Source organism: Neopelma chrysocephalum, unplaced genomic scaffold (genome assembly GCF_003984885.1).
Source record: "Neopelma chrysocephalum unplaced genomic scaffold, ASM398488v2 Primary Assembly neopelma1_42, whole genome shotgun sequence".
NCBI classification, from domain to species: Eukaryota; Metazoa; Chordata; class Aves; order Passeriformes; family Pipridae; genus Neopelma; species Neopelma chrysocephalum.
This window is the reverse complement of record NW_020897700.1, coordinates 1,738,248-1,751,133: the sequence shown is the minus strand read 5'-3', so window position 1 is coordinate 1,751,133 and position 12,886 is coordinate 1,738,248. Positions and strand designations below refer to the sequence as shown.

Below are 12,886 nucleotides of genomic sequence, written 5' to 3'. Positions count from 1 at the left end.
TTATCTTTTTAACAGTATTGGAGACCAATTGTTTTTCCTTTCTGTTTAAGGAGATTCTTACTATTTCTCATGGATGACTCCTTCTTTGTGTCAGCTTCTGCTTGACACCTTCAGTGAAAATTCACTATCACAGTTAATACTCGGTCTCTCTTGCAGTTGTTTTTGAAAAGACACTAACATTTAGCAACTCCTACATCTGGATGCTAGCACAATTATGTTTAAGTTGAAATTCTGTTTTGTCCTGTGGGTTAACTGCATTGATTTTTACTTTAAGTTTAGCAAATGCTATGGATGTCTTCTCTGTCCTCGTGCATCTTCCTTCTGGAATTTTCTAGCTGCCCAAGGAGAGAAACTGTTCTCACCATGGTACCACTGCTTGAGTTATGGAGGCAAATAGTTCTGACTTCAGAGTATGTCACTTAGTGACACAAGTGAATTTTCACTTGCCAGCTATATTTTGATAACTTTTTACCACATGCAGACAAATTCTTGCTGCCTTCTCAGCCCATACTAAGACTTTACTTACTTAGTTCAATATCTTACATTATTAATTTCACTTTCACTCCTTCACCTTCACTCTCCCATTCAAGATCCTTTTTCTCAGTTTGTATTCAAAACTATTTTGGAAACACATGCAAATACTTCACATGGAGGTCTCCATATCTGTTCTGAAGACCTTGAGAACAAAATAACAATTGCAGGAAGGAGCAGCACAAATACACAATGTACAAAATTCATTATGAAAACTTAAGACTGCCTGTCCCAGACTCACCTGCGAACAGGCTGTGCAAGTTTGCTACGAGGCACTGGTATGCCCCCTGTGGAAGGGGCACTGGGTCTGGGCAAACCACTCCTCATCCCTGCCGGTCTGGTAAGAGTAGTACTGTTAATACTGCTGGCAGGGCTTGGCAAGCCTGAGCTCTGGGCTGCAAGAGGCCCTGGTGAAGAACTACTGTGCGTCAGCTGTGTGACTTCTGGAGAGGCAACTGAACCAGGTCCATGGTTACTAAATGCTTTCACTGGTTGTCGCAGAGCCAGGGGAGATGGTGCCGCAGGTGAGCGGAATTTACTTGAAGAAGGTACTGGAAAATAAAATACAGAAATTACTTTCAGCTTAAATTACAATATAACTGAAATTAAAAACTGGAAATTACTTTATGTGATTATACAAACAATATGGAATGTATAATGGAATACAGCCAATCAAGCAGCAATGAGAAACAGGAATTCAGATTTCTTCTTTGTCATGTGTTTTTGATATAACTCTAATGCCCCGTTTGCTTACTACAAATATTTATTTATCCGGATTTGTAATCCTAATAAGGCTATAACCGTTAATCAAATCAAAAGAAGTAGAAGAGAAGGTATTGGTTAAGAAGAAATTTAACTGCTTCAGAAACATGTGAACCTAACTTTCATCCTGAAAGAAGATGTTGAAGAATACAGTATTCTAGCGTGAGACAGTCTTTAAATGGATTCAAAGTGTACATTAGTCTTCAAAGATGAAATTGTGAGTGCAGAGCACCCTGATGTTTATTTATGCTGTTCTTTTTAACCACTGAATTAGAATTCATCTAAAGATATGGCCACATTCCACATTTTCTGGCAGATGGAGGAAAAAAAATTAGGGTCAGCTGTCCTGGTTTCAGCTGGGATAGAGTTAATGTTCATCCTAATAACTGGTATAGTGCTGTGCTTTGGATTAAGGATGACATTAGCCAACCCCAACACCAAAGAGGTTAAGGTGCTACTATGAAACTTAAACCAGACAACTGTAACAATTTATAGCCTTTCTCTTCTTACAAACATTATCTAAATTATCAGTATAACTAATACCTGTTTTCAAATACTTTGTATCTAAATTAGTATGCAAGGTCTTGATATCAAGTCGTTTCTGGGAAAGGTTAATAAGCCAGAATAGTCAACAGTCCTTTGATAATGCCAAAGCTTAAGCGTAATTCTTCACAAGTATGAGAAATATTTTCAAATTATATAGAATACTTAATTAACCCATAATCTTAATAATTGTATGAAATTTCACCAGCTTTTCAAACTGATTAAGGTTGGCCAGAGTCAACATTGGACAATCAAATCAATTATGGAGCTAAAACAAAATCCCATTTACATCTATTAGATTTGTATGAACTATTCTTTCCTCAACTAAATAAATGTTTTATACTGAGACCAAAGTTGCATCCTCTTTGACAGATGTTGTACATAAAGAAGCTGTTCCTTAACACAGCTTTTATTATCATTTTCAAGGTAGATCCACTAAGAACATGAGGAGTGAGAGAAGAGACAAGTAGTGACAGGAATGTGACATCCTAAATGGGGTACAGAGGAAGTAGTAATTTCCAGGTTGTATTTTGAAGCCATTTCTTATAAGGGATATCTAGGAAGATTAATATGTGCCTCATTACAGATGTTAATTGGATTTGATCACTTTCTCGATTATCCAAAAGGTCTTTCCACTGACCAAATACAGCACGAAGTTGCTCATGGGAAAAGCTGACAAAAGAAGGTGGCAGAGGGGTCAAAAATACATGACAGTTGCTAAGTAGCAAGGAGAATAAGTAAAAAACCTTAAAATAAAAGCCTTGGCATCAAGCCAGAGGATGGATTAAGGAAAGCATTAACAACAGAATGACCGGACAAGACTAGCAGCAAAGTGCTCCTAGGACTAAGATAAATTACATATTAGAAGTTTTTAAAACATGTCCTTGCCTGTAACATTGGTGCAATCACACCTGCAGAATTTCCAAGTGACTCTACAGTGTACATATAGGGAGCTTTTATCACTGAACTTCCTGTTACAATACTTGCTTGAAATACAAAACCAGCACCATGTTATTGACTACCAGCAGAGCGATGCCAGTGTATAAAAACTGAATACAGCTTTGGGCCTCTTACAGGCACATCAGGGAAAAGGTTTTTAGGTACAGAATATAAGCAACAAAAAGCTGTAACTGAAGAAAGCTTCACATTCCCAGTGAAAGTAAGCATCCAGTAAATTAGTCCTCTCCATTCTCTCTAGCTTTCTGCTGACCATATTCTACCATGCTGCCAACTTGAGCTGTCAATTCATAAAACATTTCCTGTCAGCACAGCACTGCAGACATTGCTGAGAGCTGCATTCATTCTTGTACATAAAGGAATGAATTGTCTTCCAGAGCAGTCCACATGATGCAGTCTGGCAAACTGCCTAGTAATTCTGTTCTACAGATAAAGAATTTTGTCTTAGAGCAGTTTTGGATATTCATTAAACTCAGTTTGGCCTGTTTGTAAGACAGGGTCACAAAGAGTGAGGTATCACCTCAGTCAAAGACTATTTGATAATCGTGTATCCATGTGCAGTATTGAGCTGATCCATGTTTAATAAAAACATGTAAACATGTTAAGGGTTGGGCTTAATAACTTCACCAAACTCCATCTCCTTAGAAACTAAACTAGAACCAACTACAACTAAAACATCTGGCAAGCAAAAAAAAAAAAGGCACTGTGCAGTCATGACATTTAGATTTCTACTCTCTCTGGATTCTGTCCTGGATTGTGGGCAGGGAGCACAAGATCTCCATGTGGGAAAGTAGAATGCTCTGAAGTTACAAACTTATGTGACTTGCACTCCAAGGCCAGCTGCCGCACACTGACTTGAAAACAGATTAAATTCTAACTCTTAATTCTAAATCACAACCACCATGATGAGATGATTCAGACCAACATGAAAGAACAGATGAGCTAAAACTATGGGAATCAATAGATTGATCTGTCATCTCAGTACAGGAAAGATGTGGACCTGATGGGATCAGGTACAGAAAATGGATGAGCACCTCTCCAATGAAGAAAGGCTGAGAGAGTTAGGGGTGTTCAGCCTGGAGAAGAGAAGGTTCTGGGGAGACCTTATTTTGGCCTTTCAGTACTTGAAGGGGACTTACAAGAAAGATGAGGACAGATTTTTTTAGCAGAGCCTGTAGAAATAGGATAAGGGGTACTAGTTTTAAACTAAAACACTATAGATTTACATATATATAAAGGAAGAAATTATTTTCTCTGAGGGTGCTGAGGCATGGGAACAGGTTGCCCAGAGAGGTGGTGGCTGCCCCATCCTTGGAAGTGTTCCAAGGCCAGGCTGGATAGGGCTTTGAACAACCTGGTCTGTTTGAAGACGTTCCTGCTCACTGAAGGTGGAGGTGGTTTGATTAGATGACCCAAACTGTTCTATGATTCTATGATCTGATTGATACTGGACTGCTGTATAAGCTTTAGCAAATACTGTGAGGTAAGAGTTAGTTATTTGAATGTATTTTGAATTCTTTTACACAAAGTGGTAAAAAAAAGCCAATGTCTGTGTGTGTGAAAGGTGTCAAGCTAGGTAATAAACAGTATTTTAAGAAACTAAAATCAATTGTTGCTCAGCTGTTCATTCTTCTGAGACAAAAGTCTTGCTTCATTACTGCTAAATAATTCTATACTCATGAGGATCTCAGATAAAAGAAAGAAAATCAATACATCAAGGACTACAAAACAGCAAATAACTGAAAGGGCAGAAAGGAATTAACTGAAAGGGTCCTCATGTGCAGTAAGGAATGACAGCAGCTATTAATTGGAATACATAACTGGCAGTGCAGCATGCTCTGTTCCTCATTCTCTAAGGTTAATAAATTTTTACAAATAGTTAATTTTCTGTACATTCCCACAGCTTCAGACTAGACCATTGACCTAATGAGTGTTCCAGACATCCAGAAGAAGGCATGGCCAGCCAGAAAGAAAGCAAGACAGCTTTGCAGAGGAATCGAGATGGTGGGCTTATGCCAAAGGAGAACACTGTGAGAACTTTTCTTTATTTGGTATGAAGTATTAGGAAAACTGTAGAGACTTCCTATTAAGCCATATGAATCTGCTTCACAGTCGTACTTCGCTAAAAGTTTCTGCATGGAATGAAGGTGTCTCAGAGAAGTCAGCATTGTTACACCACTCGGTGGTGTAACACCGACATTCTGTCATGTACATTCTGTCAGTCACCCTCGTCTGCACAAATGATTCTTACAGTGCTTAAAGGATTCTAGCATCCACAGGGCTTATGAATTACTCTCAAGTGAAATATGATCCTTAAAATGAGATCATCTAAACTGTAACAGACAACACACCATGCTTAAAACCAAAATCAATTATTTTCTCTTAATTGTGAAACTGAGGCAGTGTCACATAAAAGGCTGCCAGAGTTGATTAAAAATCAGATAAAACTTGTCTAATTGGATTAGAGACTCAATATATTCAATTTTCTTTTCAAAAAAAAAAGGCAAGTTCAGCCATTAGGAAACTGGAATATTATATACAAAAGTCTCTAATTCCTTGAGAAAAAAAAAAAAGAAATCTAATTACTGTACCTTGGGGTTAACCTTCCAGTTTTGTGAGGAAAAGAGAAAGCAGAAGCACACACAAAACAAGTTGATATTTTGTGCTCATCTTTTCAAGGATAAACTTGTTAGGTTTTGGTTTTAGCACAAAGTATGTATATTTTTACCACTTTTGCTTTAAAAACTGTATTTTGCAATTAAAAAACTTCCTATCCAAATACAGGCCTAATGAATATGGATTTAGGAGTGTACTTTTCTACCACAGATTTCCTGATTAATGCTAGAAAGTCATAAATCCTTGGATTTTTACCTCAAAATACAATCTCCTATATGATGCAGAGTTTATTTTTAATATTTAGACCAAAAAGTTAACTTTCGTATAGCAAGGACCACTTGGTTAATCTCGACATGCAACAGCAATTTTATTAATCTAGAACATGTGAGATTTAATGCAGGTGAACAATTATCTGAGATTTGATGGAGCTTGATAAGAGGTTGTAAGTTAATTACCTCCTTTTGCAGATGGAGTTTGAAGAAACTGTTTGGTTTTGAAGGCAGCACGAGGCAAATTTTTCTGCCTTTGCAGAGCTGTTGAAAGACAAGAAGTGTTATATTTGTCTAAGAAGATAAGGAAACTAAATTTACTGGAAGTTTCAGAATTGCATCCACTTGTGAAGCATCAAGGAACAGAGTGAGTAAAACACTCAAAAAGCAGTTATGACTCTGGAAGTGATGGGGTTTTGTGAATGGTGCTTGCTCTTAATGACGAAGAGTTACAGAGGAGTGTGTCAGAAATTTTGCAGTGCAAAATGCGCAGATTCAGTAAGAGTAAAGCTTCTTGCAGGGCAAAAAGCCCAGAAATGCAAAAAAAAAAAAAAAATACACCAAAGGGAGAACAAGCCACCTAGCAAACATGCTACAGCAATATGAGTGCAAGATTAGAGACAAAGATGAAAATTAAACTGTCATATTTGACCTAGCAAGACTAAACTTTTCATTTTAATAGTGTTTTCAAAAAATATATTAACACTATACAAAGGCATAAATCTTTGTCTAATGTGATCATCATATAAACAAATTGTGTTTTCCAGTTATGGAGACATAAGCCAGATGTCTTTTTTCCCCTCTTCAAAAGGGTATGCAAGAGGACTCGAACTTAAAACGAAGACTTAACACTAAGAATTATCAGCTGCCAGCATGTACACAACATGACGGAAACTATTTTTTATTGCTTCTTTGCTCCTGTGTCCTGCCTTTTCTCTAGTAACGTTCAAGGGCTGGTATTGCCTTGAAATGACCTCACTACCTACCAGTTACCACGAGAGAAGCCAGCGTTGCAAGAGCTGCAGAGTCTTGGCATGGAGAGAATTACCTATTGCCAAAAGGAATGCATTGAGTCTGTATTTTCACCGCAGCATATTTAAGGGGGGAAGGAGGAAAGCGGTCAATGAAATAAAGCTCTGCCTTCAGACAGTCTTTGTAACATGATGTGTGAATAAACATCTCTGCTCACCTCAATGTATGGAGTTTTATACTAGCATAAAACTGATTGCACTAGCAAGGCTTATTTCCATAGTGAGAAGGAAAAAAGATGGGGGAACAGCTGTGCATAAAGATCCTGACCCTGAATAAGGAAGCTCAGTAATCCTATCACCAGTCAGTTGAATATCACTATAAAGAAGATAGGAGAACAATTAGAATCCTAATAACATTAGTTAATCCTTTTCTAAACTTAATAGCATATAATAATTGCCATCACCTTTCCTCCCCTTCAGTTAGTGCAAACTTCACAGTATTTTAAGAACTATAAAAGAAGTTCATCGTGTGTTTCAACATTGTGCTGAAAATATGACTAGGGGGTCTATTCAGTTCAGTCTTAATAATTAAAACTGTCATTTTCAACAAACAGCAAAAAGGAATTAAAGTGTTCATAAATACAGTAAAATGCTGCCTGTACATATTAAGAATAAAAACCTTATTCCTTCTACCAACTAGAATCTAATGCAAAATAGCATGTGGCAATATGCAATTCTTATTCAACTTCTGGCACAAGGTCTTCCAATAAACTTTTTTTAAGGTATACCCATCAACAGTAAGACCTTTAAAAATGAGCATAATTCCTAGAAATGTACTGAGACAGACCAGTGGCCAGAGTGTTTCAGTCCTCAAGTATTCCACTATACCACTTTTTACTGAATCAGTGTTTTTGTTTTACCACATAAAATGAAGAACAGCTTCTTCCTTCTTATTTTGAATTTGTTTTGCCCTAATTCACTCAGATTTAAATATGCTACCGCACATGGCACTTTCTTCCCCCATCATTATTCACACTTCTTGCAAGTAAGAGATGTGGGATGATATGGAAAGAATTTTAAATACATATATATCAAATTCCTTCCTTCTCAATGCAGACTCCATGAAATAGACACTCAATAACCAAACTTTTACTTCTGATCAACCGAATTAGAATAGTTAGTTTCCTCAAAACTTACTCTTCCTCCTTTTGCTCTGAACATGCCAAGCAGTTGGATCTTGGCAAGCAGACTGTCACTTTATTGATAGTTTGAACAATCTACAGCTCTTTGAGAAAGCATTGTATTTATCTCTGCTTAAAGATTTAAAATCCATGTGCTCACAGTGCCACTAAGTACAAAAGCGTCACACAATCCACTAGAAAGCAGGCAGCTCCTACATGGAAGCCATCCTACAAATTCTACAGCTTTGCACAATTTATGTAGTGCAGGACCCAAGTACAGAGACCTCCCATCATTAACACTTTAGACAATTCCTATTCCTCGGGGAGCACAACACAAGTATTACTGTATCTTCCAGGGTTTTAATGTGAAATATTTACTGACTTTCATATAAAAAAGTACTTTCTGCATAATGGCATGGAGAATCAGATGTAAATGAAGATTCTAATTGTTATAACTGTTATTTCATTCACTCAATCTCTTTTCAAGAACAATTTGGCTTGTTCACTGCATTGCACCTAAAACTTTAGATGTCAAATGTTTTCATGTTTTACAGTTGTACTCCTAAACATATTATACATGTCTTCCCTCTTCTCTGTAAGCAAGTGTGTTCAATTTGCCTATATAACCATAAGAGGAATTATCTTTTCAGAAACTTACTGGATTCCTAGCTCATTTTTGAATGCCAGCAACCATAGCAAGTTCAGTATTGCAGCCACAGCACATGTGCAAGTAAATTATGAACAGCAAATCCTTGACAAGGAGAAAAGTAGTGACTTCGGGTGGCAAGCCAGCGTCCTTGCAAAGGTAAGCTCATGCAAAACTAGCAGGTGTATGAGGAAGCTTGAAATCCCAAGACCCAGAAATCATTGCCAAGGGAAAACAAAAATTTGCTGCAATTTAACAGCGCTTTGTGCAAAGTGACAAAATACAAAACAAACAAAACAAAAAGTATACAATAAAAAGGACACAATTCTGGAAATTTTTATACAATGTACATTTTTGCAGAAAATTTTTTAATCCAGACTAAGCAAAGATACTTACTCATTGACTTCATACACAAACCGTTTTACGATTGTCAATAGCAAGACTGTGACAAACATCTGTAAGAGCAGGGAAACTGTAAAAGCTAGAAATCTGGCCTTTATTAATGATACTTAACTTACATTTAAATGTAAGTTGGTCTAGAGCGGTTCACATTTGGGGAAATATTCCATGAAAGGCAAGCAAATTTGCCTAATAATTTCTGTGATTCTTAATGCATCCACAAATTGGAAAAAAAAAAGAACATATAACCATAGTCACACCACTTTGGTTCCTACAATGAAGTAACTGACTAAATATTTACTATTGAGACTTCTGTTGTGTGATCTATCCATAGAGTTTCACCATGAATATACTTTTCATTCTGGAAATAGCCTTCTAGCTAACTAAGTTGCCCTCTGGGCTCTTCCCTTCCCACTTCACTCTATTTTAAAACACCAAATAAAATCTGTACAGATTTTTACTACAAATAATTTTCCTTCATTTTCTTTCAGGTCATTTTGATTATTCTTCCTATCACAGAAATAGCACAGCTGGAGAGCTACTGTCCAACTGCTCTGAATACTTTACAGTCTGACAAGCCTGAGTAACGGGTAACACTCCTGCTTTTGAACTACACACATGCCCTTTCAGTTGGAAATCCCACCTTCTGAGTATTTGTGAATGGTGGAAGAAGGAGGACAAGGCAAAAGGATGCTGGAGTAATCTGTATGAACAATCATAAAAATCACACTAACTTTTTTGACTACAGTAAGTATCATGTACCTGGGACTAACTGTCCACACAACCCTTACATCTGGTCTGAGTCACTACAAAGATAGAAATCATGCAGTATTTGGCATGGTCTGTATTCCATATTCTGTATTTAACTGTATTTGGCAGCATCAACAAACTGTTTTGAAAGTTTTAAGGAGACCAACTAGGTCTACCAGTATGCCTCCATTGTTTGTTAGGTTAAAAAAACTCTCTAGTTTAATTCACAAATATTATTTTACATTTCCCATCAAAGATTTAGATTACTGATGAACTTTTATCATAGAACTTTTATAGTTCAAGGCTTTTCACATAATAATATTCATAATGTGTTCTTCCCTTTAAAATGTCACACAAGGTTAATTAAATTCAGAAACTTGTTTTAAAATAAAATGATTAGTAAACATTTAAACAACAGGAACTGGCAATACTGGCATATAAAGAAACACTGAATATTTAAGTTTCACTTGCTTTGGCTTCTTTAAGGTCACCATTTTTAAGAGACTTGTGAGATTAGCAGCATTCTCATATCAGCAGTTCACTTTTGGACAAAATAGCAGACAGTAGTCCAGCAATGGGCCAATTTGTTTCACGGGACACAGGTTCATCCAAACCTTTTCTAGGAAGTTATTGACACTTTAAATTAAAGTCAATAAAATCAGGAACTGGATATATAATTTTCAGGTGCCAAAAAAAAAAAGGAAAGAAGAAAAGAAACTGCAGACGGGTTAAACTTAAATGAACATTTTCAGATCAGTTTTAATAGTTAAAAAAAAAGCAATATATATCATACAGGTGTTTTTTCAGAGCCTAGTAAAACAATTTTCTGACATGTCCAACTACCGTATTTATACTCCTTATATTACTTCTATATATATTTTTAGGAAACTATGAATGACACTTTAATAAGAAATCAGACTTTTTTAATATAATGAGTACCAGATTTTGTGTACCAAAAAAGCAGATTCACACAGGTCTGATTAAAAATCAGGACTAGCATCTCCAGTGTGGCATGCAAGGTTTCATTTTGCCATGAAACTGGAAGACAGCCGAGTACCGTCACTTAATTCTGAAATTTACATTGAATTGGCACTAAAGGTACTTACTGGCTGAGGCCTGAGGTTGAATGCGAGGTATTCCTCCATTTGGCACTTGAAAGTTTGAGTCACTTCTGCTGTTTTTCACAGACTCAGCTTGGATGTTAGATGTCCTGGACAGGTTTGGAAGACTACGCCTTAGTTTTTCTGTACAAATACAAAGATACCACAACATGTAGTGTGATGCTGGACAAAGGTCAGGTTGTGAATCCGTAGCTGAACCCCAAACCTCACTGATGCAAAATGTTAGCCACATAAAACTACACTGTGATTTAAAAGCATATTTTGTTACATTAATTCTTCTCAGATCTATCACATACAGAATATTTATCCATCTAAAAAAGCAAGAATGTACATTTTTCACCTGTGGTGAAAAAAGTCAAGCATCTTATGTTTTGAAATTGAAACATAACTGGATTATGATTCTCTGAGTTTTGTTGTACTATTGTGAAAACTGGACAGACAAACCTAATTTGCAGTTTTACACAATTTTTGAATTATTTACCTATTTATAACAGAATGCTTGCCTGAAGAGTAAAAACATTGGTATTTGAGTAAATTTTCGAGACTGCCTAGTCCCACATCAGCCCATTATACAACAAAAATCAGCCACCCACTTGGAAAGAACCTCTTCATACACAGCATTCAAAATTACTCAAGTGTCCAGTTATGCTTCATCTTTCACATATGACTTGACTATCTACTCAGCTAATACTGATTCTTCAAGGGCCTACTAACATTTTTACCATTGCTCACAGAATACAAAAAGATGGCACTAAATATTTCTCAAGTCTAATGACGTTCTGTGTTTCTCCAACCCATGCAGAGCTGGGTTGATGACATACTTTGGACAGACGACTGCAGATGCCTTGATAGGATGAGTGGCCAACCTGATTCTGCAGAGGGATGCAGGGAAGAAGTATGTTAACCATGCACAAGCACTAAAGATGAAAACAAAACTAAATCTTCATCGGCTGAATATTCCTACACGTGTACTCTCGGCACTTAGCAATTTGCACTGCAGTTGGTACACTGTTGAACCCTGTCAAACAAATTTCCCTCCAAACATTCTAGCCAAAAAAAAAGAAAACCTGAACAACTTTTTTTGGCTGCTGCTGTATCAACTCTGAACATCCAAGCAACATTCAACTGCACAAAAATCACTGCAAGAGAATTCCTTGGAAGTGTTTCAGAAACACATGATCACACACTCTACTTTGATCCTTCTGGTATGTGGGATACCAGCTTTTGGTACCTTGCCTCTCATGGGATATTTCTGTTGCAGCTCATCTAGCACACATTAAGACTTTCATAAAATCCCAGAAAAGAATGGGAAAAGAATTCTCAACTAAGTCACAATATAATTGATTACCTTTTGCGTTGTGGATACCTAAAATTTCCCCAAGCCACTATTACTAATAAGGGGAATTCTTACTATCTATATGTATATCCTTTCTAATTTTTTTTTTATTTGCCAGATAAAAACTGTGCTTGCTGAAATGGGAATATGCTTGCAAAATTTCAGCCCAGTTAAAAAAGTTTCTGCCAGATTGCTATCAGGAAAAAGTACATTCAAGAAGAAAAATTCTATCAGGATTACATTATTTCATTCTATGCCAATATAGTATAATTACACTGAGTTTACTGCAAGCTTTATTTTTTATCATGCAGCAGTTTACACAGCTTTGAGATATCTAAATATCCAACAAATGCATGAGTTAAGTACTAATATTTTTAAGGCTACATTCATTGTCAAAGAGTTGAGAGTCCTGTGCTGCCAGAAGAAAGCATTCAGCTGTCTCACAGGCTACAAGCATGCATAAACTGCCACATTATCCTTATCTGACCACAGTTACTTTCCTCTGCATTTTATTCTGTCATCTGCAAGGCCTAACCATAGTGGTCAATGATAGTTTCCCTGCTTTATTTTTGTGCATTTGCCTGCCAAAGATAGACCTTGGTCACCATGAAACTCAATTATATTCAGTGACTGGATAACATCTAAAGCAAATATAAGTCTATCAAATCATCTGACTATAAGGGTTCCCCAGCAGAACTTAAGCTTTGCTTGCTCTGCTTTTTCTTCAACAATTCGGAGATTAAACCATGATGTTACACAAGCACATAGTTTTAGTACTGCACACTATCCAAACTACTTGTGTAA

At 36.6% G+C, this 12,886-nt stretch overlaps 1 protein-coding gene across 2 annotated transcripts in view; it reads right to left on the bottom strand.

The window, feature by feature from the left end:
• Positions 1 to 6: 6 nt before the first annotated feature.
• The window catches only part of SLAIN2 (SLAIN motif family member 2), a 31,118-nt gene continuing 18,238 nt past the window's right edge, over positions 7 to 12,886 (bottom strand). Inside the window, exons 6-8 of one of the 2 annotated variants that reach the window (XM_027676335.1) lie at positions 10,732 to 10,869; positions 5,865 to 5,942; positions 7 to 1,082 (exon numbers count right to left, since the gene is read on the bottom strand). In XM_027676335.1, coding sequence (XP_027532136.1) covers positions 769 to 1,082; positions 5,865 to 5,942; positions 10,732 to 10,869 — 530 coding nt within the window. In that variant the 3' untranslated portion in view covers positions 7 to 768. The remainder of the gene's footprint in view (positions 1,083 to 5,864; positions 5,943 to 10,731; positions 10,870 to 12,886) is intronic. The other variant, XM_027676336.1, reaches the window with a different exon arrangement.